At 44.0% G+C, this 26,967-nt stretch overlaps 1 protein-coding gene across 5 annotated transcripts in view; it reads right to left on the bottom strand.

Annotated features, from left to right (window-relative positions):
* Tenm4 (teneurin transmembrane protein 4) overlaps nt 1-26,967 on the bottom strand; it is a 375,231-nt gene that overhangs the window by 62,907 nt on the left and 285,357 nt on the right. For all 5 annotated transcript variants that reach the window (XM_026387278.2, XM_026387277.2, XM_026387274.2 and 2 more), the window contains 2 exons: nt 17,649-17,865; nt 1,906-2,025 (listed from right to left, as the gene is read on the bottom strand). In XM_026387278.2, the coding sequence (XP_026243063.2) occupies nt 1,906-2,025; nt 17,649-17,865 (337 nt within the window). The remainder of the gene's footprint in view (nt 1-1,905; nt 2,026-17,648; nt 17,866-26,967) is intronic.

Raw genomic sequence — 26,967 nt, forward strand, 5'->3', positions numbered from 1 at the left:
GGAAGTAAATTTAAGCCCCACAATGCATTGGTAGGAACTACTCAGAAACACAGTCTCTAAGTGGCAGTTATACTGGTCACTATGCCATAACATAGGAAGCGGATGCAGGGACTATCCCTCTGGGGCCTCCATACCTTTAAAGGGCAGCCCAAAGGTGCCAGAGAGTGAGTTTTCCCCAAGGGCCACCATGTTTATGCCAGATCCTGTATGTTTTTTGGACCTACCCTAGGCAATCCTAGCAGGGTGCAAGGACTGATGATCTGTCACCCCATGAGTGACTGACAATTTCATGGCAAAAAAGAACAGTCCTCCAGGGCTCCTTTTTGATGACAGTTTCCCAGCAGGTAATCATGTAGTGAGAACACCTGTTGCCTAGGAGGCTCACATGAGCCATTTCCATAAAGCCGAGAGCCCCAAACCAGCAGGCAATGAGGGCAGAGCATAATGGAGACTCCTTTGCACTGTAGCGGGAGTCTGCACTTCCTGGCTGGATTGTATGCAGGGCAGGGAGCGGTGGCCTGGCCTAGCCAGTTACCCCTGGGGGCTGGCCATGAACCTCTTCCAGCTGGGCCCCTTCCCATTTGCAGGGAGGTGGGGAGGCTCCCATGCCAAGCTTACCAGCCCTGTCTAAGAGGCACACATGTCTACAAACAGATGAGCCTCTACTTCATTAGCACCTCGGCCGGGACATGCTCACATCTGATATTGGATTAAAGAGGTGCTAAAATCAATCAGGCTGGAGCATAATTTCCAACACAGAGTGAAAATCAACCTTATGGGCCCACAGTTAGCCAGATGGAATGCCACCACCTGATTTTAGTAAAAATAGGGGACTTGTCACCACTGACAGCCTAAATATTCCACTTTGCTCCTCCTTCCCTTTTCTCCAAAATATTCTCATTGCCTATCCTGTCACCATCACCTCCTTATTATTCAATAATTTGTAATTTTAGTATCAGTTATATTTATTATAGACTTACTATGTGCCAGACCTTAAATATAGCAATTAATCTGAGTGGAGCAGGGAACTAAGATTTACTTATTTATTTTTATTTTTTGGTACTGGGGATTGAACCAGGGGCACTCAACCACTGAGCCACAGCCACAGCCCTTTTTGCATTTTATTTACAGATAGTCTCACTGAGTTGCTTAGGACCTTACTAAGTTGCTGGGTCTGGATTTGAACTCATGATCCTATTGCCTTTGCCTCCTGAGCTGCCGGGATTATAGACTTGTGCCACCGCGCCCCGCCAGAACTAAGATTTATTAAAACCTATAATGTGCCAGATGTTTCCCCATCCATCATATCATCTAATCCCCACAAACAATTTGAGAGATGGATAACATTAGGACCATTCAACAGGTGGAGAAGGACAGGCTTAGAGAGGTAAGGAGATCTGTCCAAGAACACACATGTAATGGGGGAGAGCTAGGGTTGTTAAGGAAGATTTACTTCATTCTGCTGATAGTTCTTGGAGGAATTTAAGGTCAGAAGGTTATCACCTAAATGGCTTCCACAGACCTGAGCAGTTGTAGATGGAAACCACACAAGAGGAATAGCTAAGACTTCTGGAGCTGTGTAGTCTGTGGGAAGCAGTCCACATGATGAGAGTATTTCATACCATAATTCATGGAGCAGGATAATATGGATAAGGTACCCTATATTTAGTTTGAGGTCCACGTGAGAAGAAATTGCTTATTTTATAGCCAAGGAGTCATAGGCTAGAGTCAGGCATAAGGTCATACACTTGCTATAATATGACCAGTAAATTGCAGAGGCATTTGAATTCAGGCCTTTTGGATTCAAGTCCCATCCTCTTTCTATATCGTCAACCCAATGGCAGCTATGTGGAAAACCATGAGAATAAGGCCTTCACTCTTCCTGGCCCATAAAAGGTCTCCTACCTGCCATCTTGCCTGCTGATTGTATACCCAAAGAGCGGGTTATTGACGAAACTGATGTTCACACCAACAAGTGGAGTCCCATCTGATGTCATTACTTGACCACGGATGACACATGCATGCCTGTGGGAAAAGAAGAGAGAATAACTTGAGGTACCTTCCATGGTCAGAGTCCTGGCTGGCAGGGAACTTCCGGAGGTCAGAAGACAGAAGAATAATCACTCAGATGCATCTTATACCCAGGGGCTCATGGTATTCACTCCAGATAAATAATAACCTCTTAAAAATATCACCTCAATTTAAGATATCAAAGTATCCTTGAGAGAACAGCTCTTCAAATAAAACACTCAGAGATTTTTCCTAAGAATATCATATTACATTGTAAGTAGAGAAAGCTGATTCCAGAGGGAAATACAGTATAGTTATACACATGGATTTGGAGTGAGGGGTCCCAGGTTCAAATGCCAGCTCTGCTGCTTTCTAGCTTTCTGAATTGTGCAGGTATGTGACAATTCTTTGAGCTTGCTTTTCATCCTTGTAAGCTCCATAAGAGGCAATGGCTATTACTGTCATTAGCTGTCTCATTGGAACTGAATGTACAAGAAAGTGAACAGGCTAGAGGGTACTTGCTTTCATCTGGCATTAGTGAGAGAAGGGTAGATGTAGCATTCCCATGGGATGGATTTTGGAACCTGTCATCTCTCCCAGCAATCCACCCTGCCCCATTCTTCCTCTGTATTCTAGTCAGCAAACCACATGCTTTAACTGAACATCGTGCCAGGCAAATGTTGCTTTGTGCCCCTGTGTCACTATAATGCTCTTCTGTCTGCCTAAAATGTCATTTCTGTAGCCCCTTCCCGACATTCTCATTCCTAAAGACCCACTTCAAGTGATACTTCTTCCCTGAAAACTTTCTTGATGTCCCTAATCAGAACCAGACCCTCTGACCCTCAAAACCTGATACAAACACCTTTAGACCATATACTTTTTTTTTTTTTTTGTCTCCAACAGAACCTGAGGTCTTTGAGGGCAGAGTCAAGTTCTCTTCCTTTCTTTCTCTCTACAGTGCCTGTACTATACCTAACAAGTACTAGGTCACAGTTGGAAAAAAAAAAGTGTGGGGGGGGGCATTGAGCAAATAAGTGGGAAATAGAACCTTTATACAGATGACTTTTATAAATATCCCAATGTGGAAAACAAAGGAAGAGAAGATCTTCTCTACATGAAGCAGAGGCAAAGGCTTCTTCCTTTGGGTTGGTTCTGAAGATCACTCTGGGGAGTCTTAGTGTCTGGAGAAGGGAGCTAGAAAATCATGGGGCTAGTGGAACCTCTTACTTTATAGAAGAGGAAATGAAGAGGTTACGTTATTTGGTCAAAGCCATGTAGGAAGTGGTATCATAGCTTGGCATGACTTGGGGCCTTACAACTCTGGGTCCAGGGCTAGACCAGCCTGTTTACCATGGGCAATTGGTGGGCATGAATGTGCTGGTTGCTGTCAGCATCCTAAGGATCAGGACACTGGAGACCCAGCCCTCGAAGACAAGACAAGTCTGAAGAAAAGATGCTTACATGACTGTGCTCAAAAAAAGAGAGAAGGCTTTTTTTCTGGCCAAGGGAAGAATCACTGATGAGGCCCACGGGCATTCACGAAGAAAGATCTCAAACTTTGTCCTTGTCTTATTAGGTACCCACATCTCTACCTTCCTAGAGTGATAAACTTTTCTCTGTTTGATGAGAAAAGCAATTAACACCAGGCTTGTAAGCAGCTGGTCTCACTAGTGTCAGCTTGTCCTTTCTGAAGGCAAGCACAACTACCCACAATGCATCAGCACCCCACCCCCACCCCACCTCACTCCCCACAATCTGGTTAAAGCTAATTCAGTCAGTGGTTTCCTTCCGAGGCCCTTGGTCTAAATGCAATTACATGACAAACAAGTTAAGCAGGCGAAACTCAGCAAAGACTTTTAGTCCTGCTCTGAAGGTCTCCCAATATATTTATGTAAAATTATCTCTCTACTAATGGGAAAGATTTATTCCATCAATTGTATTCAGCTGGTACTGAGAGAGGCTTTCTTTAATGGAGGACAATTGAATTTCTTATTGCAGGAACTTTGTCCTTCCAGAGAATTACTAACAGATCTTATCCCCTGATGTTGGCTACTAGCCAGCCTTCTCCTGACATACGTATCTTCAGATTCTGCCTAGACAATAATCAGCCCTCTGGGGATGGTTTCCTTTTGGGAGCTACCCTGGCTGCTGCCCCTTATGTACATGCAGGCCAGCATCTTCTGATTTATCTCTCTTTGGGGATTTTCCAATAATTGGAAATCATTAAATCAGCACCATTTTGCTATCATGTAGCCTCAAATTCTGCAAGCCAGAGTAGATGAAATTTTAGCTTAGGCTCCTGTGAATTGCTTTTGGATTCTGGAGAAAATTAAGTCAACTCTCTGTACCCCTGTAGACCACAGAGGCATTATGTCAAAACAGGCATTTGGCTCAGGAATCAAGTCCTAGAGAAAAACACTTCCATCCCCCTCTATTTGACCATGATTTTCAGTTGTCAAGAAACCCAAGTTTAACAGAAAGCCTTTCCTGGGACAAAGAAGCTGGAGGTGGGGAAGGTAGTTCTGTAGAGGCCTCTAAAATGTGTCTTGTGTCATCTGCTTTTGTCTAGGGAGGTTTGAAGAGATGCAGAGTTTTCCTAATACTTTATGCATTTATTCAGTTGATGCTACCAGTGGTATACTGGTAAGTCTGTTTAACAGTAGACTTAGGAGGAAAAAAAAAGGAAGGAAGGAAGGAATACAGAAAGGAAGAAATAAAAACAGTGTGACTTGTAGCATTTGCCCATTGCTGTGGTGTAAATACTCCCATCATGGCTGATTTCAGGCCACCAACAGATGCCACTGAATACAGAGTTGGGGGGAGATGCACAGAAGGCCACTATGTAGTATTCCCACCATAGAGATACAAATAAATAGTCCCAAATAACCTCAAAAGCAAAGATAATTATAAAAAACACTGAAATATTTAGGAAGTGGTAAATTCGGAGTATTTGTAAGCTTTTAGTGTAATTTAATTTTATATGACTTAATTTTTAATAGTGACTGGTATAGTTGCCAGTCTAAAGAATTCCTAAGCACTTACTAATCAGTTCTTGTGAGCTGGTAAGAGCTGGCACACTACTAGAGCATTGACCCCACACTTAGGATTAGGTATTTGCTTAGTGTTGAGGATGTGGCTAAGATATAGCTGCTGTTTTATATGTGAATGTCCATAATGGAAGACCACCTTGTTGAGAAACCACTGAGGCAAGGAGCTAACTGATATCTCTAAGTCACCTTCCCAGATAGCTTACATGATTCTCTTACTACTAGTCCTACATTTGACCTGTTTTATTATCTTTTGGTCACTGTCTTAGCATAACAGTTTGGGGTGCTATTTTCTACTCACCCTTAGAGTCTCTTCTATACTCTTATTACCTCAGTAGGTTGTTATCAAATCTTCCTGGCATAACTAATCACTCTCTCTTCTGGACTTCTCTATACTTATTAAGTATTTCTCCATTCTGTGAGCATCAAGGATTATATCATTCACCTTCACAAAGTTGTCTCATGTGCTTACATGTGAAGTAGATGAGGACTGGGACCTCATCTCCAGTGCCTAGGGTAAGCATGGGATATTGTTCCCTTTTCACTGATAATGATCAAGAAACTGAAACTCAGAAATTTTGCTCAAGGTCACCCAGAGAGAAACTCAATTGTCTGAGCTGCCACTCAAAACTTGGACTTCTTATATCCAAGTCCTTACTGTTAGTACTGTGTCTAGATCTGCAGTTGCTAAAATTCACTTAAAAAACAAAAAACAAAACAAAAAAAGCAGGCACCTACCATGAGATGAGTCAGGTGCCATGTTAGGTGTTAGAGTTATAGAAGTGCATGAATCACAGTCCCCAGTTACTGGTAAAAAGCTCACAAAAGCTTATTTGAAATGCCCTAGTGTAGTTGTCTCCAGCGTCAGGGAGTCAACACATGGGTTTGGCATATGTCAGGCAGCTGGGATATAAAACAAGCAATTAGGCTAGGTGAACTCTGCCAGGAGGGAGTGTTCATGCCAGGCCAGGGGGGTGTCAAACAACCTGGCATTAGTCCAGCTATGCTCAGAGCCTGACTGAGGTACCCTTGCTGATGGCAGTGAGGGAGAAGATACGCTTGACTGCTTCCTGAGGACAGTAGCCAGGTTTTGTTGGAGATAAGGCCATCGCAAAATGGAATCAAGCAAATAAAAAGCCAACCGCCACTGTCACTCAGGAAGAAGACACAGAAGAACACTTCCAAGTTCTGGCCCTGGTATGACCTTGGAGAGTCATCAGAACTCTCTGAATGCCCATTCTCTCATCTGTCAAGAGCACTGAAGTTTTCCCCAACCTGGTATAAAACAAAATCCAATGCCTTCTGGGCTTGGATTTAGAATTAAGAATTTATGATCATTTTAATCTGGTGCTACCTGATCCAGCTCAAGAAGCTCTACTACAAGCAGCTTCAGAATTTTGGTAGAGTTCAATACCATGCTTATATCTCTTTCTGAATTGTTCTCTTTATCTGGATCTTTCTACTTGTTCACTTGAAGACTGCTTCCCCAGCCCTCAGGACGCAGCCGAAGCATTCATTAAACAGCACACACTTCTGCCCCTTTCTAGGCTACTTTTGCACAAACTGAGTGCTATCATATAATCAGGACAATCTTTTCTCCACCAAAAGACCCTTGAAGATGGGACCAACCACATCTCCCTCACTGCGCTATTCCTGGCATTGAGCATGATGCTCATTTCTTAGTGGGCAAAGGAAAACCTCTAAATCAGGTGTTAGCCTTAGAGTTTAAGTGTGGGATATAGTGTAAGCTCTTAATAGATTATTTACTGAATAAAGAAAGATGGGATGTGTTTCTGTTACTTAAGGTGAGGGTGATGTCAGAGGACTTTGAGCTACTTGACCTTGTCAGGGATATGGTTAAGGGTATAAGGGCTGGGTCTTTCTGTGTGGCCAGCCCAAACTGCCTCCAAGGGCTAGGAACCCCACCCGGAAGGCTCACTTGGCTTCAGCTAGCATGTTTTATATGACAAACTTTAAAAAAAGGTCAGAAGTTAAGTTAAATTCATGATTCAAGGTATGTATTGAATTCTTGTATATATTGTACAATAAGATAAAGAAGAGTGAGAGGAGAAAAATTGCAGATTTCATTTTTTGTTGTTGTCATTAAATGCAGGCAGCTAATTAATCCAAGTCTCATTATCCCCAATGTGGGGCACCTACAGAAAATTAAATTGAGCAGTGAATATATCATTTATAGTAACTTTTGAAATAAATTTTGTTTTTAGAGCTCTATTCTTTCGATAAAAGTAACAGGTGAAGGACATACAAATTCTAGATTCCCAACCCATTTTTGGGGGGTGGGGGGGTGTACCAGGGATTGAATTCAGGAGCACTCGACCACTGAGCCACATTTTGTATTTTTTAGAGACAGGGTCTTACTGAGTTGCTTAGTGCCTCGCCATTGCTGAGGCTGGCTTTGAACTTGTGATCCTCCTGTCTCAGCTTCCCTAGCAGCTGGGATTACAGGTCTGCATCACCATGTCAGGCCCCAACCTATTTTTTAAAAATTTATTTTATTTTTTTTAAATAAACGATGGCAGAATGCATTACAATTCTTATTACACATATAGAGCACAATTTTTCATATCTTTGTGTATAAAGTATGTTCACACCAATTCATGTCTTTATACATGTACTCTTTTTTTGCATTTAATGCCCCTATCTCATTGAAATATCTGTAGAATTAAAAACTTGGAACTTAATGAGTTAAGCTGGTATTCAGGAGACTAGAAAAATTACTTGAAGTTGAGGTGGCAAATAATAATGGTGATCGTCCTCTGCTTGAAAACATTTGCTACTCCATGCTGTTATTGGTTATGTAAATCACTCTTTTGCATGATATACTTTAAATGGATTTATATGCCTGACTTGTACAAACCCTTAAAATGTTTTCTGTAAACTCCTGCTGATTAAATGGGATTCTTCAAGCCTCCACCACAATTTATCCAAAGTCTTGTAGAATGTTATCTTAGTCCAGATGGGAAGTCCCACTTGACAGCCTGTCAAATTACCAACACTGGGGTGGGGTGACTCCATCTCCACCCTGCAGCTTCTAAGAGATCTTCTGACTGGCCTCACAGTTCTCCATGTAATGCTCCAACTCAGTTTCCTGTCTAGCAGCACCTATTTCTGTTTTGTTTTCACTGTATCATTAGCAGAGGATCCATAAATATTTGTTAAATAACTAACAAAAAAAATTAGATCCAGTTCCTAGCTTTGAAAAATTCAATATCCTAGAATGTACTTTTTTTAATTGGTTGTTCAAAACATTACAAAGCTCATGATATATCATCTTTCATACATTTGATTCAATTGGGTTATGAACTCCCATTTTTACCCCAAATACAAATTGCAGTATCACATCGGTTACACACTCATGTTTTTACATAATGGCATATTAGTGACTGTTGTATTCTGCTACCTTTCCTATCCCCTACTATTCCCCCTCCCCTCCCCTCCCATCTTCCCTCTCTACCTCATCTGCTGTTGTTCAATTCTCTCCCTTGTTTCCCCCCTTTCCCCTCACAACCTCTTATATGTAATTTTGTGTAACATTGAGGGTCTCCTACCATTTCCATATGCTTTCCCTTCTCTCTCCCTTTCTCTCCCCCCACTCATCTCTGTTTAGTGTTAATCTTTTCCTCATGCTCTTCCTCCCTGTTCTGTTCTTAGTTGCTCTCTTTATATCAAAGAAGACATTTGGCATTTGTTTTTTAAGGATTGGCTAGCTTCGCTTAGCATAATCTGTTCTAATGCCATCCATTTCCCTGCAAATTCTATGATTTTGTCATTTTTTAGTGCTGCGTAATACTCCATTGTGTATAGATGCCACATTTTTTTTTATCCATTCATCTATTGAAGGGCATCTAGGTTGGTTCCACAGTCTAGCTATTGTGAATTGTGCCGCTATGATCATTGATGTGGCAGTATCCCTGTAGTACACTCTTTTAAGATCCTCAGGGAATAGTCCGAGAAGGGCGATAGCTGGGTCAAATGGTGGATCCATTCCCAGCTTTCCCAGGAATCTCCATACTGCTTTCCAAATTGGCCTCACCAATTTGCAGTCCCACCAGAAGTGTACAAGTTTACCCTTTTCCCCACATCCTCGCCAACACTTATTGTTGTTTGACTTCATAATGGCTGCCAATCTTACTGGAGTGAGATGGTATCTTAGGGTGGTTTTGATTTGCATTTCTCTGACTGCTAGAGATGGTGAGCATCCTAGAATATACTTTGATTGCCAAGAAATCCTTTCATACTGAACCTGAAGCTAGTAAGAATAAAAATGGTGCTAACAAGTCCTTCCAATATGATGGTAACCAAGACATCCCACAGTTAGGACAGGGGATCAGACTCTGCCCACATGCCCAACTCTTGGTTTTCCACTGGAATTGGCTCAGTTTAGACTCCACCAGAAGTTTCCAGGTGACTTGTTGGATACATGGAATACACATTAGAGGGACGCTTACAAAAAAGCTTAGCCCCTCAGACCATTGTGTGTATGTTTCAGAAGAGGAAAGAGGAAATCCACAGATTCCTTCAGATTGGTAGGAGGAGTATAACTTTTAAGCAGAGCGGTCTTCGGTGTGACTGAGTCCAGACTACTCATTTACAATCGTGGAAGTGATCTCTGATCTCTGCGGGGGGGGGGGGGTTCGGGGGGGGGGTCAGTACTTCTTTTCATCACCTGTTGAAGCTGGAGCACCCCCAACTCTGCCTTGGGACCCTGACACCACCTAGGGTCACACGATGACAAGATAGCCTAGCAACTTCTAGTGTGCTTAGGGACCATAGGCTATGCCTCCTGGAGAGCCCAGAAGCCATTGCTCTGTGGCCTCCTAGCTTAATGTGGCTACTGAGATCCTGCAGGCACTGAGGGAATGTGAGTTTCCAGGCTGTAGCTCCAGCCACCCAAGCCTGGGGACAACAAGGTGCTGACTGCTGATGCTTTGAGTCTTCTCCCACAGAAAAACTTTAGGAATAATTTCTTTTGGGGGGGCAAAGGTGTACATAAGAATCGAGTCCTTAGCTGTTCACAGCACATGTTCAAATATTTCCAGAGAAGTGAGCCCCTGGTTGTGGCAAGCCTGCAGAGTTAGACCACAGGGTGCACTCACATGGCCCCAACATGGTGGGAGGAAGAGGCAGAGGGCAGGGGAGGCAAGCAGGGTGGAATCTCTGGCTTCTGCCACAATGCTACACAGAGGTCATCTCTCTCCATGTCACAGAAGCCCACTATGGGACTCACTCAGCCCACTCTTGATGCCTCTGGGAGGCCAGGTAGGCAGGGGAGTTGTAGGCCCTGACCCTACATCTTCCACTGAGGACATTATTAATGTGAAGCATAGCTGTCCAAATATTTTAACTCATTACTTAAAGTTCATCAGTGTCTGATGGAAATAACACTGACTTACAAACACCAGAACTACAGTTTGAGAAATAAAAACTCTTATTTAGGACTCCAGGGTCTTCAGGACTCAGACTAGTTACTAACTTGCTGGGCCAAGGCTCTCTCTAGCCTTCACCTTTCTCTAGACTTTCTTCCATGCAGGACTGATGATCTCAAGGGCCCATTCCCATGGGGCTAGGACATTTGTGTCAGTTACCTAACTATGCTTATGCTGCCACTGAAGATTCCCACTTCCTCTCAGTTCTCCTGGTGCCACTAAAACCTACATAAATATGAATGCTGTTGCTGATGCTAATACAAACACTATTGCTATTAGTAATAATGGCCGCTGAGACTTACTGAAAACTTACTGCCCTGATACCTAAATGTTTTTTTATATCTCATTTAATCTTTACAACATCTCCTTGATGAATGGATTAGGATCCTCATATGATAAAGGAGAAGATCAAGATACAGAGAGATTAAAAGATGTGTTCAAGGCCACACAGCTAGCAAATAGTGAGGCTGGGCTTGAAGCTTAGACTATTGACTCTGAGCTAATTCTCCTCAGCCGGAAGCCTGACTGTATATTATGTTGTACAGTTAGGGCCACCTGGGAATGTAGGGTGCAGTAGAACCACACTGTATAGATTGTGGAATGAGGATACTGAGCTGGGAGCATGCAGATGCAACAGAGAACAGACACTCAGCATGCAGGCTCTAGTGTCAGTGGAGCAAGGCTTCTCATGCTAGCTCTGCCACTTGCAAGCCATTCTGACCTTGGCCAGGTGATTGAACTTCTCTGTGCCTCAGTATTTATTGCTCTAAAACAAGGGTGAAAAATACCATCCCAGTGTCCTATGGCCTGGGGAAGACTTAAAACATATCACTACTTACGAAACTTACAAAGCATTTCAAAAATGCCAGACACGTAGCACATCCATGGTCAATGTCAGGTGTTATTACTGAGTGGATGCTATGTACCAGCCATTGTATTTCTGGATACCGTATTTTATTTAATCTTCAGAACAACTTGGTAGGGTGGAAATTAGTCACTCCACATTATAGAGGAGGAAACTGAGCCTCCCTTGCCCATGGACTTGATCCGGGTCCTCTCTCTCTAAACCCCAGGTTGTTTCTGTGTCACCACAGCATGCTCTGCTAATGCTTCCTGTGATGGACAGGGGGAAATGCCTAAGTTACAAAACAAACAGGGATTATAATTCGTTTTTGAAATCAATAAAGGTCTGATCAAGTGACAGAGGAGTTGCGAGCTGCTCATCAGGATGATGTGGCAAGTCACTGCCTGAATCCTCAACTGAGATCATCTGGCTGCTTTATCATCATGGACATTCATTTCAATGTGGGGAGGGATTTTTAAAAAACCAACATGAATAATATATAACGGCTGACATTTTGGAGGAAGCAGGATCTCTACCTCCTTCCATCTTCCATCAGGTGATTTATCATTGCCTTTCTTTTCTCTTTTTCTTTTTTTTTTTTTTTTTACACTGATGGGGCAGCCTGTCAGCTCAGCTTGTTCTGAAAATGTAGGAGTGTAATTCAATAATAAACTCACCTAGAGGCCAGCTGTCAGGAAGTTGGTGTTTATTTGAAGTCCATTAGATGATCTCTACTGCTTGGTCTCTCCCAGAGCTCTCAGAAGGCTAAGGCCTGGGGCAGGGGGGATGGGGGTTTGGGATGGGGAAGCAAACGCCCTTTGTAGCTGCTGTGCCATCGGCACTGGTGTATGGGTTACCTCTGCAGTGGGCCGGTAAAAAATGAGATCATAGATGTGATTATTTCTTCCTCCTTTTCATGTTTTTTTTCCTCTTGCAAACTCTTGCTTTCAAAGTTCCCAGGAACTTTGTGCCTTTAAAAAGGCCATGAAAGAAGTTCTGAAGGCTTCCATGGCATCAAGGTTATTTAACTTCTGTTTAGAGTTGATTTCGAATCCTAAGATGAAATTCTAGCCCTGTTTGTGGACAGGTGAGGAGGATCAGATCTTTCTGAGTTCCTGCCTCTAAATGACCCTAGCCTTCTATTCCCATATGTTCCTCTTTCTCCCATGTGTTTCCTTTGCTTACAATGACCATAAGCCCCCAAACCCCTAAGCCCGTCTTGATCTCAAATGTTAGAACGTATCTCCTGACTTTTGTTTTATAAAATAATATCACCATAATTATCCACCTGTTCCATTAAAATTCTCTCATTCTCTGATTATCCTGGAAAGTCATGTTGTTGCTCATGCTGGTTCCTTAATTTGTAATGAAATTGTAAATCCTGGTGTGGCTAAAATCCCGTAAGCAATGCAGTTTATCCCATAACACACACACACCACCACCACCACCACCACCACCACCACCTCCACCACCTCCACCAAAATATTCGATGAAATATATATTTTTACAGAATTGCTGATATTTTCCATTCATTCTACCCCATTCCATTTAAACTTACTTTAAAAAAAAAAAGTAGTTTCAACCCACTAAGTTGAATTCATGATGCACTAATGGGTTGTTGTGACCTGTATTTTAATAAATAATGTTTTAATGGCCAACCTTCTCACTGAAATCTTTGTCTCAGGTCCAAGCCATAGGCTGCCTGAAATCTTCATTCCTTCATTAATTTTCAACAACCAACATCTGCTATTGTCTGCCCTGGGCTGCCCTGTATTGTGTGCTGAGAAACAAAACCACATTGGAGGCAGCACCCATGTGTGGGCTCAAGGAGAGGCATTTGCAGTTGGAGACATGGCTCCACTTTTGACCTCTGAGCACTTTGTCCCTCCTTCTCTTCAGGCCCCCAGCAGAGTCCGACTGGCTCCTTGATCCACTCTATCATTCCTTGCGGCTCACTCTGCACCAACCCCTCCATTGGCAGTGAGCATCCAGTGACAAAAGAGGAACAGACCCACGAAGGGCCCCCAAAGAAGTGGGGTGAGACGCATGTCTTATTCCTCCATTCCTGGGGCAAAGTTTTGGTGGTTCTGTCCCTCTGCAAGCCTACCTAGTCTCTCCTCATAGGATCTGAACCCCTCTACAGGACACCACCTCTTCCTTCTTCCTTTCTCTGTTCCCTTCAGGGGCCCCTCCCCTTAGTCTCCCCCCCACTTCGTTTATTTAGTTTTTTTTTTTAATGTGGTGCTGGGGATCAAACCCAGTGCCTCACACATGCTAGGCTAGTGCTCTACCACTGAGCCACCATCTACCACCCTCTCTTCTTAATGTTAATAGTAGGCACCTTTCATTGCATTCTGCCCATGACTGAAGGGGAGACAGTTGTTTCACCCGGCAAATGCCCAGGTGCCCAGGCACCCAGGCCAGGAGAGAAAAATAGTATTCAAGCTACTTCATCTGGTGACAGTGATACCCATGCCTGATATGTCCCTTTCTACCTTGGATCAGCTGAGGTCATTGTACCTCTGCCACTTTATATGGCAACAAGGAACAGCAGGGTCAGAATGTCAGAGCTGTTGTATTCATGAGACCTGTCCTGAGTGTGTGCTCTGAGACAGGCCTCATGCTGGGCTCTAGGGACACAAATGCACTAGCATGGGTCTCTGATGGAGGCTGTCCTCACTGAAAGTCTACCTGGCAGTACTTCTGCCTTGTTCTGAGTCAGCCTCTGGTCTCCTCCATGGATGCCAGCTGGATCAGAGCACACTGTGCTGACTGGGGCCCTCACATCCCAAGAGATGCTACCCATCCCTCCCTGAAACTGTTCCTGTTCCCTCACCTCTGGCACCAGTGGAGGTACTGAACAGAAGCATGGGACTCCTGCCACCTCATGTAATTCCTGGTATCATGTGTCTCTTTGGAGAACCTCCTGCCCAGCCTCTGAGGACATCCTGGACTCTGAGAGCTGGCCCTCTGGCATCTACCACTGAAGGGTGGTCCAGCCAGTTCTAAGGCCTGGGCTTGAATTCCTTACCCTAGAGACTCCCTGGACCTGACTCATGTCTGGGAATCTTCAGAGTGAAGGACTACACCTCTGAGGCTCGCCTTTCCTGACAGTCTCAGGAGTGCTGTTGGGTTTCTAGGTATCAGCCTGCATCTTGGAGCCCATTAAATGGAATCCCAGACATTATTGCACAGCATATGGGGTGTAGGAGGATATAGGGTTTTGTTCCTCAGATACAGGCCTTGTTATTGTCACACACAGGCACTGAGTCAGGTCTGCCTGTCCATCAGAAATCCCACTCTCAGGAGAAGTACCTCCGGATTCCTCTCTAACAAGGACCCTGCTGACAGCTGACTGGGAAGAATGTGGCCTTTTTCTCTTCCTCATATAATGATTCAATAGTCTAAACCTGGCTCTTCTCTGGATGACTGTTGGACTCTCCTGAAGGGCAGGTTAGTATCAAGTCTTTCTTCCAATTAAGAAAGTGGAATTGGAAACTCATTTTAATATCATCATCATCAGCAGCAGCAACAGCAGCAGTATCACCACCATCATCTTGTAATTAGCAAATAATTCTGTGTAGCAGGTACTAGGTTGAGCCTTTATGTAATTTTCTCCCATATAATCCTTATGGCAACACTGTGATATAGAGTTTATCACTCCAATATTACAGCTGAAGAGACCAGAGCTCTGAGAGGTTAAGGAATTTTCCCAAAGTCACACAGTCTGAACCAGGTTTGTCTGATTCCAAGGCTTGTGCTATACTCACTGTGACATGTGCCACTATTAAAACCACCATTTGTTGATCACCTGCGAAATACTCAGTCCTGGTTTAGGTGCTTTATTTTAGTTAATAAAGATGCACTAGAATGGGTCTCTGATGTAACTTTTATGTAAGTAGTTACTATTATTGCAACTCATAGCTAGAGGCCACTGTACAAAAGTTATATCATTTCCTCAAGGTCACACAGCTAGGGGAGGTAAATCCAGGGCTGAAATGCTGGGCTGTTCCTGTTAGACCCCACTCCCCTACCTCAGAGGAAAGACACCAATGACTTGAACTTGCTAACCGACTTGACTTTACCCCAACTGTGCTTCTGTACTTCTGGCACGGATCAAGGACACCAAATAGATGGCCTAACAAGAAGGGCATCTGGTGCCTCATGTTTCTAGGTTATTAGTCACCTCGGCTGGTTTTACATAGAGTCTGTTTGAGGATCCTAAGTGACAGACAGCTGTCTCTTCTGAATCTACATCCTCTGGTGAGGAGCAGAGTCATAATGATTTAGACAAATGTTAGGTAAAAGGAATTTTTACAGTAACATTCTGGAAGCTTCTATTATCTATTCATTTGTAGAGCAAATACCATATTCTGGGCCCTGCCTGAAGTATTACAGGTTTGGAGAGATGAATGGTCCCTGCTTTCAAAGTGTATGTAATTTAACTGAAGGTGACAGCTATATAAACAATGATCTGGAGCTGACTTCTGCTTTTGCTACTCATCCGCAGTGTGATTTTCTGGCCAAGATAAATGAATAGTTTCTCTTCACTCTTTCTTCTCCTGGATCCTTGATTGGCCCTGTGAATGTGAAAGGTTACCCCCTCCTCAGGTCCTCCATATGCGAGGGCCAGGTGGAAGGGTGTGTGCTGTAATGCACCTTTAAAGGTGTGACACATGTGTTAGGCCCCCCTTGCTAGGCTCAAAGGACTCCCCCACTCACTTTTCCCAAATGCCATGCTGCTTGCAAGGACGGGCTGGGGCAGTGGAAAGGGGTAGGCTCTGACAGACCTACTAGCCTGCATCCTGGCTCCATCATGTACAGGAGTGAGGCCTTCTCCTTGGTGTCTCCAGGTACCTGGGAAGATAGGAGCCACCTCACAGGGGGCTCTCATGGCTCCTTCTTCAGTCTCTGCCACCCCAGCTCTTACACGTGCTCCTGGAGTAAGCTTTCATTCATGTGCTCTTACATTCAACCAGTGCCTGTTGTTGATGGTTTCCCAAAGCAAGAACTTTAGGTCCTAACCTCTGCAAGAGCTCCAGAATTATTTAAAATGATTCCCAAAGTCACACAGTCTGAGGTCATTGCACCTCTGTCCTACTGTCCCTCTTTATCCTTCCCCTACTTAAAGTGGAGGTTGTCACTCACTCCCACCCTGCTCCTGATCTCAGGTCCTTGTTCTGGTAGAGAGACCATCATCTATCTAGGCCTCCAGGAGGAGGCCCCTCTCTTCAGCCCCCTCACACCCAAGCAGTGACCAAGCTCTGCTGATGTCCCCCGTTCCCTTGACAATTTCCATTGTCCCCCAAGAACAGCGACCCTCTGGCACAGAAATCATGAACATAGAAGCACACAGTCTAATTCTTAAATTAACTGTGCTGACTTGCAGAGAAAGCTCTGCATCTATGAGGCTTCCCTACATTGGAAGACTTTCAAAAGAATTTATTATAAATTGCCCCTCTTGGATACTTCATCCTGGTTCACTGTCCTGACCTGGGGAGCAGAGGATGTTTTTTGCTGCTCCTGTTTACTGTCATGCCTCAGGGTCTTAGCACAAGCTCTTTCTTCTCCCTGGAACCCCCTCTCTCCCTTTACTTGTTAACTATATCACAACTTTAAGGCTTGGATCTTAAGTCTTGGTCTTCCGCCTACCTCAACGTACCTCCTCCTCTCTGCACCAGAGTACCCTAGGCACATACTTTTGACGGAGTATACTGTAACTGTTCCCCCACATTTTTAATCCCTCAGTGGACTGTGAGTGACCAATAGGCAGAGACTGTTTTACTCATCTCTGTGATCCCAGCATGCAACCTGGCACAGAATAGATCTCAGTAAGAAACTGTCCAACAGATGACACAACTGGAAACGGAAAGAACACGTGGGCATGTGGCCCTGGGGCAGAGCAGATGCACCCCTCCCTCAGCCTAGCAAAGTTTTCTGGAAGCTAGCTCGGAGGGTGAGCAGTGTCAAAACCCTTCAGCTCATCTGGAGACCACAGGATCAGGAAGAGCTGACTGCAAAGTGGGTATTGATCCAAGCTTCCCCTTGGACCTTTGATTTTTCACTCTTTCCATCTATCACCCAGCAGGAGCAACACAACTTTGCTCATAAAAATTCTGAATGCCTTGGATAGCAGTTTTATTAATGTGGATACCTGAGGTTGCTGTTCTGCCTCCTCTGACATTCCATCAGGAACCTTTGAGGCCCACCCTTCTGGCTTCCTCCCACCCAAAAGTAGCCCTGGAGGTGATTTGGTTCTCCCTCAGAGAGTTTCCACTGGAGCTGGGCCCATGGACTCACCCTCCATCAAAGGGGTTCTCCCCGGGGATGACGTGTGTGCTGTCCCTGCCCACGAGGAACTTGATGCGGTCATAGAAGGAGTGTAGGTTCTGCTGGGACACAGGGGCCTGTGTCTCCTGGATGATGTCCAGAGGGTCGGGGGAGCCCAGGCACAGCGGGTTGACATGACAGAGGGGCTGGAGGCAGCAGTCAGGGTCCATGCAGTCCACCAAGCCATCTGCAGGGTGACAGAGCATGTGGTTTATATTGCTGTGTTCAGTTAGCCCTGTTTGCCTACAATGCCTGCATCCATTTCTTCCCTATGTTCTACTCACTAACTTTAAGTGCTGATATAAGCCAAAGCCTTTACTGGGCACCAAGGAGATCCAGGTACTTCAAGTCTGGCCCCAGCCCACCAATCTAATAGGAGAGACAGACAGGTAAGTGTACTGTCTTTTCTTCTTCTAAAGAGACAGCAGGAACAGTATTATGAAGGTCCAGAGGTGAGAAAATACATGAACACCTGAGTTGCCCAAGACAAGGCCCCCGGGTTGGCAGGAGCAGACTGGGCTGGGCCTGGTAGGCCAGGTTAGGGAGTGTGCACTTCATCCTCAGGACAACGGGGGACACCTAACAGGTTAAAGCGGGAGGTTAAAGCGGGATGTGCACTGTTGAAGCAGAAGGGAAGTTGGAGTTCAAGGAGGAGGAGCGGCACTGAGGCTATAGGTGAAAAATGACAGCCTAGGCCAGCGCAGTGACAGGGGTGGCTGGAGAAGTGGATGGGTTTGAGGAGAAACTTCAGGACCTGGGGACTGCCTGGCTCTGGGTGAGGATGCGGCAGTGATGATGAAGGTGTGTGGCATCTCTCCCAGCTGCCAGGTGACCACATGGCCTGAGGCCTATCCTCTGCCTGTGGAGGCCCAACTCCCCCTCCTGTGAGTTGCCATTTGCAGGGATTCTCTTTACCGTAGGATGGCTTCTTCAGGACTGCATTACAGCAGTACCATCTTCCCAAAGTGCAAAGGAAGAAATTCTACCGGATCACAAATTTTTGACAGCATTACCCCAAAGTACTTTTACAGACACCCAATAGAATGGCTTCAAATGAGACACGATCCCAGAGAACAGTGCCCAAAGTAGGGGACAGCAAGAGTCCAGGGTGATGGTCTGGGTTTTGCAGGCAGAGTGTGATAATGTGTATTCCTACCTGGGTTCAAATTCTGGCTTTATTGCCTATTAGCTGTTTGATTTGGGATAACCGTTCCCACCACCCTGGTCACAGATCTCTTCTGGTCATCTGTTCCACCCGTAGCACTTAGTAGGCATACTTAAAAAACATGACTGTTAAATAAATAAATGAAAACTGAATGAATTTATTCACAAAGGAAGAATGGGCTGAGAATAAATGCTGGTCTATAAAAGCCAGAAAACCATATCTTTAATCAATTCCATTAAGCAACGTGAAAGGGTGAAAGGATCATGAGACACTGAGGTTCAAGTCCTACTGTTGTCCCTAAGATTGATCCTGGAAAAGTTCCTGTACTTAATCTCCCTGAACCCCTGTCTCCTCATTAATAATGTGGGAGTATTGCTCAGATATCCACCTCCCTTCTGTCTCCATGGAGTTCATTGTATAAAGGCTACTGCATATACCTTGACTAGACTGAGGCCCTGTCCTCCTCACTAGCTGTGTGGCTGCAGGCAAACTACTTAGCTGTCCTGAAGCCCAGTTTTTTTTTTTCTTTTTTTCCTTAAATAAACTAGGGACAAAAATTCCTTGCCTTTCTCTCCCATTTCTGCATGGCGTCTTAGAGCTAGTCGCCTCTTTCATGGCAGCACATTGATAGAGCACATGGATTCCAGAGCCAGATGGTCTGGGATTCTAAAATCTGGGTTCTAAAACTTACCATTGTGTGACCTTGGGCAAGTCACTTAAACTCTCTGGTCTTGGTTTCTTACATCTCTTAATGGGGGTAATAGGAGTAAATGTCATAGAGGTATTTGTTACTTATTTAAATGTGTAGTACTAGTCCACAAATAGTACCTGATACATAGTAGGTACTTCATAAAGGTATCTTCCCTTCCTGATCCTGAACCTAGAACATGGTTCATCAGATGAAAGGCTATCCCTTCAGTCTCACCTGGCAGATTTAGTCTGGGACATGGGGGAAGGTCTCCCTTGCCCCAGCACTGTTCTGGGCCTTAACTTGTTGCTTCTGTCCCCACCCCAGATGCAACTGCCTGGCAAAGCACTGTCCTCTCCTGCAATCGGCAGGCTCCATCACACATTCTTGGGCTGCCCCTGTCAGGCATTGCTTAAACACATAATTATAGCCCAAGCAGAGGGTTATTTGCATTCTGCTATTGATGTTAGCATGACAGATTCAGCTGCTGCATCCATAACTCTGCAGAAATGCTCCATTATTCAATCCCAGCGAGCAGGAATGTTGACCATTAAATCAGCTAGCACAATTGAAGGGCCGTGAAAAGTCATGGCTAATTTGAAATTTTATTAGCTCTTGCCTGCTCTTGTTTACCACCAAGGCAGTCCCTGGAAGCCAGTCTTTTACCTCTTTATAAACACTGCTTTGTGGCACTTGGGCAAAGCCACCTTCTGCTCTTGAGCCCTGGGTAAGGTTGGCCAGGAGTGGTGGTGGTGTTTATTAATATCAATGTTAAATTGATGATAAAGATAAATCACTGCATGCATCAAGTGCCACGAATTGCTCTTGCTAATATTTTATAAGGAATTTGTCATTGAATTCTCCCATCCTATAAGGTAGCCACGGTTGTCACCCTCATTTTAGAGAAAAGAAACCAGAGGCTCAAAGTGGTAAAGTAACTTGGAGAAGATCATACAGATAGTTGGTGAAGGAGCTGACTCAGGATTTGAACTCAGTTCTTTCTGAGGTGTGGCATTTTCTTTGAGTCCCCCAGAGAGACTTAGATGTTAGGAGAACATGATTTTATGAATGTTACTGAAACACTATTCTTCATCATCCTGGGGAAATTCCATTCCAGAATGACTCTCCCCAGAACTATAATTTGACTATTCTCTCTGCCTTCTTCCCCAGACAATGAGCTCCCAGAGGTCCATTGCTGTGTGGTTCATTTCAACATCTCAGGGCCCAGAACTAAACCAGAACAAAGACTGTCCTCCACAAAGATCTGAAAAATGGATAAAGGACTTATCTAGTCCAGGGCTGCTTCTCTGATCTAGGATCAGAGTCACAGGACACTACAGCTTAAGGGATCCTTTCACTGTGTCTTCAGTGGCATAGTGCACTGTGCTTAAGAGAGCCCTCTCTCAGGCAAACTGCAGGGATTGGGTCCTGATTCCCATGGAAGCTGTGTGACCTTGTACAAGCTGCTTAACTTCTTTAAACGTCATGAGCTTATAAAGAGAGACAGAGGAAGATGGTTAATTCCTTAAACTTACAATCTGCCCCTGTAGTCAGGTGTGAAGCACAAAACTTCTCTTGGGTGTCTTGTGACAATGAGACAAAGATTTTCCAGGGAACTGTTAGGCTGGCAATCTGTCTCTGAGCATATGACCCCAATACAGGCATGCTCCATGCAGTGAGTGAGATGCCGAACCACGAGCCCTTTAATGAGGACTTTTTTGTTTGAGTTCTGGCAGTTCTGCTTTAAGCTCTTCAAATAGTCTTCTTTCCCTTTCTCTCTAGTCTTTTCTTCAGGAATATTATTAAACGCTTAAAGGACTTTCAATCTTTCATGTCTCTCACTCTCTCAATTTCCATCCTTTTATCTGTGTCCCCTTCTGATTTATTTCCTCAGATCTGTATTCTACTTCACTTATCTTTCCTTTATTTGTGTCTGGTCTGCTGTTTAATTTGTCCTTTGGATCATTAATTTAAATTACCCATACTTAAAAATTTCCAGATAGTCTCTTTGGAACTTTTCAAAACCTGCCTGTTTCATTCTTGATAGCATTCTCTTCCATCCTTATGTTTTTTAAAAATATTTTTCAGTTATGGATGGATGTAATATCTTTATTTCACTCATTCATTTTTATGTGATGCTGAGGATGGAACCCAGTGCCTCACATGTGTGAGGCAAGCGCTCTGCCACTGAGCCACAACCCCAGCCTCCATCCTTATGGTTTTAAATATCATTGTATCTCTTTAGTCATTTGAAACTTATTATGTTATAGCCTCTCTCAGATTGTTACGTTCTTGGGAGTGGCAAGCTTTTTGTATTCTGCAGTTATTGACTGTGGCTGGGGCCACTCATGTCCTGTGTGTTTTATGATTCTGCTTGTGATCCCCAGAGCAGCTTGCCTTTTATACAGGGGATCTCATGTGGTTAAATGAACCCTCCAGAGTGGCTTCTGGTTATTTCTGTTTGCCACCTCAGAGGTACCATTAGTTTGGTTCATTTCAATATCTCAGGGCCCAGAACTAAACCAGAACAAAGACTTTGTTTCCCCTTTATTTTATTTATTTATATGTGGTGCTGAGAATTGAACCCAGTGCCTCACACATGCTAGGCAAGCACTCTGTCACTGAGCTACAACTGTAACCCAGGGGATCACATTTTGGGCAGAATGCTTAACAAAGCATTCTAGTGCCACTCTGGTAGGTAAGGACTTCAAGAGCTTTGTGGTGCAAGCTCTATTGCTTATAGCAGACTCTCCCTGCCCCCTGTCCTCTAGAAGCAGGGCAGAGCCATGCCTCAGTGTCACTGCTCTGGTTGAGTGGGTAGTGTTTAGTCCTAGTCAGCGGGTCTAAGTTGCAATGGTCTTCCGTGAGTGTGTCCTGCCTCCTGGCTCTACGATCCTATCACACCTTGTATTCCTGCTGCTCTGACTTTCAATTATTGCTTCTGGGACCCGGGGTTCCCTGGTTCCCCCTTTGTTTTTTTGCTGAGTTCTTAAAAACAAGTTGCTGTGTCTTATAGTCAGAGGGTCCTGGTGATAATCTCATTGGACATTTTGCTAGAAATAAAAGCCTCAGCAAAAGCGCTGAGCTTTGGTTCTATCATCAAACCTCTCATCAAACTTAGTTTGTAGAGATGCTGTGGGGATTAGGTGAGGTCAGGCATGTGAAGCACTTGATAAGGAACATATGGTAAGTAGCACATAAGTAAGGATTTGGCAAGTTACAGATATCAGCAGCTCCTGGCCAGTTGCTTCCGTGACCTGGTATCCTGGTAACAGCACTGCCATTTGGCCTTGGCCCTCCATATGCACACATCCAGGGCAGCCTTTTCGGATACAGTTTGGCCTTAGAGAATGGAATTGGATGAACACAGCCATAACAACACACATATAAATTAGGGCAGTGGAGATCTTGGGGGAATTATAGATTGTGGTTCTCTGAAATGGACGTGTCACACGAATGGTGCTCTTATGAGAGACACCAGGACTGTGGAATTGTTCACTGTACGTTTTGCAGGTTAGATTACTGCCAGGTCAGGGATTCTGCCCGCTTACAGTGTGCTGTCCTAATCATACATACAACAAATAGTTTCTGAATAGTAAATGTGAGCAAAACTTCTGCCAATAGAGACAATCATATTTAAACAAGGTACATATTTTTAAAGTGAATAGGCACCCCCCAAAAAATGATTTTCAAAAGTTGCATTTTACAAAACCAGTTTCTGTGGAAAACCCTCTTTATGTTTTTGAATGTAGCATATGGAATCCTGAAATGATGCATATGTGCTCTCTGGTAAGGGAAGTCTTTCACAATTTAATTTTCTTAGGCATAAATGACAAAGTTTAGAAGATTTGTATTAAAAGGAAAAGGGTTGCTTTGGGTAGAGAAAAATAAATTCTGGGGAAAACTAGAAACACATCAATACATAGTTTTGCAGAATTTCTAGTTTGGCTGTTTTGGAAACACATTTTCCAGGTACCTCATACCTCAATTCTATATTACACATAAGTTGGTTGACTTACAAATTATCAATGTTTCATATGTTTGCTATTTTCATTAAGAGACTCTCATTTATCACAGCAGGAAAAAATCAGGAAAATAGGGAGGATTTTCCTCTATTTCCTTCTAATTTTAAGTAAATCCCTCCTAAACCCTAAGCCCCAACTTTTGGGAAAGAAGATTTTCCCCTCAGAACTTTCTTTTCCTTTGACGTCCCCACCCCAGCTAGGTTGCTCTATCGATTGTGTGTATTGCCACCCAAGACAATCCTCTTCAGATGCCTGAACTACAATATGCTCACCTAATACCCAGGTGACATGCCCTACCAGCCTCTCAGGATGACTGAGAGGTTTCTGGGTTGTAGAGAGTAAAAGAGTTAGTCAGAGAGGAAAGTTTTAGTGTCCTTCTCCTGCTGCGGCCATTACCCAGAGCTCTGCACATAGGCATTGGGGCACAGAGATGAGTCAAGTCCTCTGCTGCTGCTTGGCCCTTCTCCAGATACATAGTTGCAGTCCTGCCTGGAAATAGCTTCCCCTATATGATCTTGACAGCTGCCAGCAAGGAGTGGGACCTCTGTGACTTGTCTCTTGCTCTCAGGTCAGTGTCCTCCTTGGTCAGGAGAAAGGTGGACAGGACAGCCTCCAGGCTGTTGGGCTCTCTGACAGTCACCTCCTGACCTTCATATGTCCTCAGCACACCTTCCCTCAGGGCTGACTTGCTGTGATTTTCTCAGAAAGTGTGCAGGAGATTTCTACTAAATGTGGTGGCTTGACTAACTTTCCCATCTTTACAAACAAGGACCTGGAGGCTGGGGATACGTGATTTTACCTGATATTGTACTGCTGGAGAAATGGTGGAGCTGGGAATTTGCTCTCACACAATTGTTAGGCGAGCTCCACAGTCTACAACTCTTTATAGCAATGCTTCGGCTATTCTTGTTCCCCCAGCCCTGTCCCCACTCGTTGTGGGCAGGAACTAACTTGTTTACTTTTGAATTTCAAATGCATAGCACAAAACCTTGAAGTAAGCATCATATCTGTTAAATATGAACAAACGCATAAATGATTGAGTGAGGATTCCAAATCAAGCAGCTCAATCAGTTTGGCAGGGCTCAGGGCCAGACCGTGTAATGGAATCCATTCCCTGCAGGAAGAGCTCATCCCTTTCCTTGGAAAGGAGCAAGGCGGACAAGCCTGGTATGTTTATTTGGCACCATTCTTAGGCTGATAGGCCCTGTGTTAGGCACCTGACATGTAGAAATAAAGGAGTGTCACTGCCAAAGAATTTAGTGCCGTAGGTCAGACACCCAAGAGAGTACTGGGAAAGAAGGAAGCTCAGAGTTCTGGAAGCCTCAAGTGGGGAACCCAACTCAGGATAGGGATGGGACATTTCCTGGAAGAGAGAATGCTTAAATGTAAACCAGGAGGATGGATAAGTGCTTAGTAAACCTGTACTGTAGTTGTTTGATTCATCAAATTGCTGGTTACATGAACGGGTTATAACAAGCCTATCAGTCTTTCTGCAGGCTTACCCATTCCCCTGGCTGGACAGTCCATCAGCCAACCTCAACCCGCTGCTGTCTGCCGTCTGAACACAGAGCTGTTTTACTATAGGCCACGAGCAGCATCTGGGAGGCCCTGGGGAGAGAGGGTGGAATGCGCCTCTCCTTTCTATACACATCTGGGAGAAGTTTTTGTCATTCTCTGTAATAAATTCTGTTCCTTCTTTCAAAAAGCTTACAAAATCTTTATCTGCTCTTTGGAACACAAGATTTTTAAAGGTCAATTTCTCTCTTGTCTCTTATCATGAGAAGCATGGTTTAGAGATAGTCTGAAGGGTGACCAAATTCTATGGCTTTTTGTGAACTCTCCATTCCTGCGATGGGAGACGGGGAGGAGAAGGGAGGACAGAAAGCTTTCTTCTGTTTTCCTGAAATGTCTCATTCTAGGTTGCTCTATCAATTGTGTGTATTACCACCCATGATTGTTTTTCATGGGGCCAAGAGCATCTAAGAGATTATCATACCTTGAAGCTGCTTAAAGATCCTTTATCAAAAGAGGTCTGGCTGTTTAAATTCCAGTGGAGTTTTTATTCTGGTATGCTCTTTTTAAACACAGTTTCTATCCATTCCTTGCTCTCCCACTGATCCACTATGTGACTTTGAGCAAATCATTGCAGCTTACTGAGATTCAGTAACCCTACATGTAAATGTCTGCCTCCAAGTTTATTGTGAGACTCTTTCAATGATGGCTATTATTTTCCTTTATGTACGTTTGGGGTTTTTTTTTTTTTTCAGTCTAGCAATGAGCATGTAACAGTTTGGAATATAGATTTTAGCAAAGAAAATGAAAAAAGTCAAAATCCTCTATTATATGGAGACTTTTAGTGAAAAAAATAGAATATTATGGAGAGCATAATTCCAATTTTAAAAGTATTTATTTATATACAAATATATATTTTGTAATAACTATCATGTTTCTCTTCTTGCAAGTGGAAAGGAACAGGAGGGAGAACTGATATTCGCAGGTGATAGTGGAAGTCTTAGAGAAGTTGAGTAATCCTCCCAAGGTCACACAGTCAACAAACTGGGGGGCCAGGAATTGAATGCAGAGAATCTCAGTACAGATCCTGCATTTTAAATCTCTGTGCTATGTTGCCTCTAAGGCACCTTAGACACATAACCTATAATCCTGATCGCAAACTTGTGGGGTAGGGATTATTATCCCCATAGTCACTTAGCACAGGAGAGCTACTCTTTGACCATCTCTGAAATGGGCATAAGAGCATCTTTGTGAGAGGGTCAGTGTGCATATAATAAGAAGATGCTTTTGTCAGCACTTCAACAAGGGCTTCACAAACAGGGTGCCATGAGAACAGGGCACACTGTCTTTGGCAAGTGGGGCACAGGGAGGGATTCACATTGAAGGGGTGAATCAGGGGCGTTGTGCCTGCTCTGCTGGCCCCTCTTACCACTTAGTTCCCCCAGGGTGAAATCTGGCCATTTGCTGGATGTATTGGGCAGTTCCAACAAAGAATCACATCCAGGATCTGTTTTCCATTTTTAAATCTAGACAATGACCATACATGAAAACAAAAACAAACCAATAAAGCTGCTCCCAACTCAGCCACATTGAATAATATATTTTTTTGTCTCACAGTTTAAAAAATCTTCAACAGCATTCTCAATGAACCTTGAAATTCAAGTTTAATTTGAAAAAGGGTTGCTTTAAACCTACCAAGGTGGGAAAGAAGAGAAAATGGGAGTTATCTGACAAATGAGGGGCCACGGTGGTTTTTGATGGAGCCACAAGTCTGAGGTCTGGCATAGTGAAAAGCTCTGCTCAGATGGCAGCATATTTTGCCACTGGCCACCCACATGACCTGGGCAACACATGAGGAAGCCTCTGTTTCCTCATGATAAGGAAATAGAAAGGGGATAA

The sequence above is a fragment of the Urocitellus parryii genome, chromosome 4, assembly GCF_045843805.1.
Source record: "Urocitellus parryii isolate mUroPar1 chromosome 4, mUroPar1.hap1, whole genome shotgun sequence".
Lineage (NCBI taxonomy): Eukaryota > Metazoa > Chordata > Mammalia > Rodentia > Sciuridae > Urocitellus > Urocitellus parryii.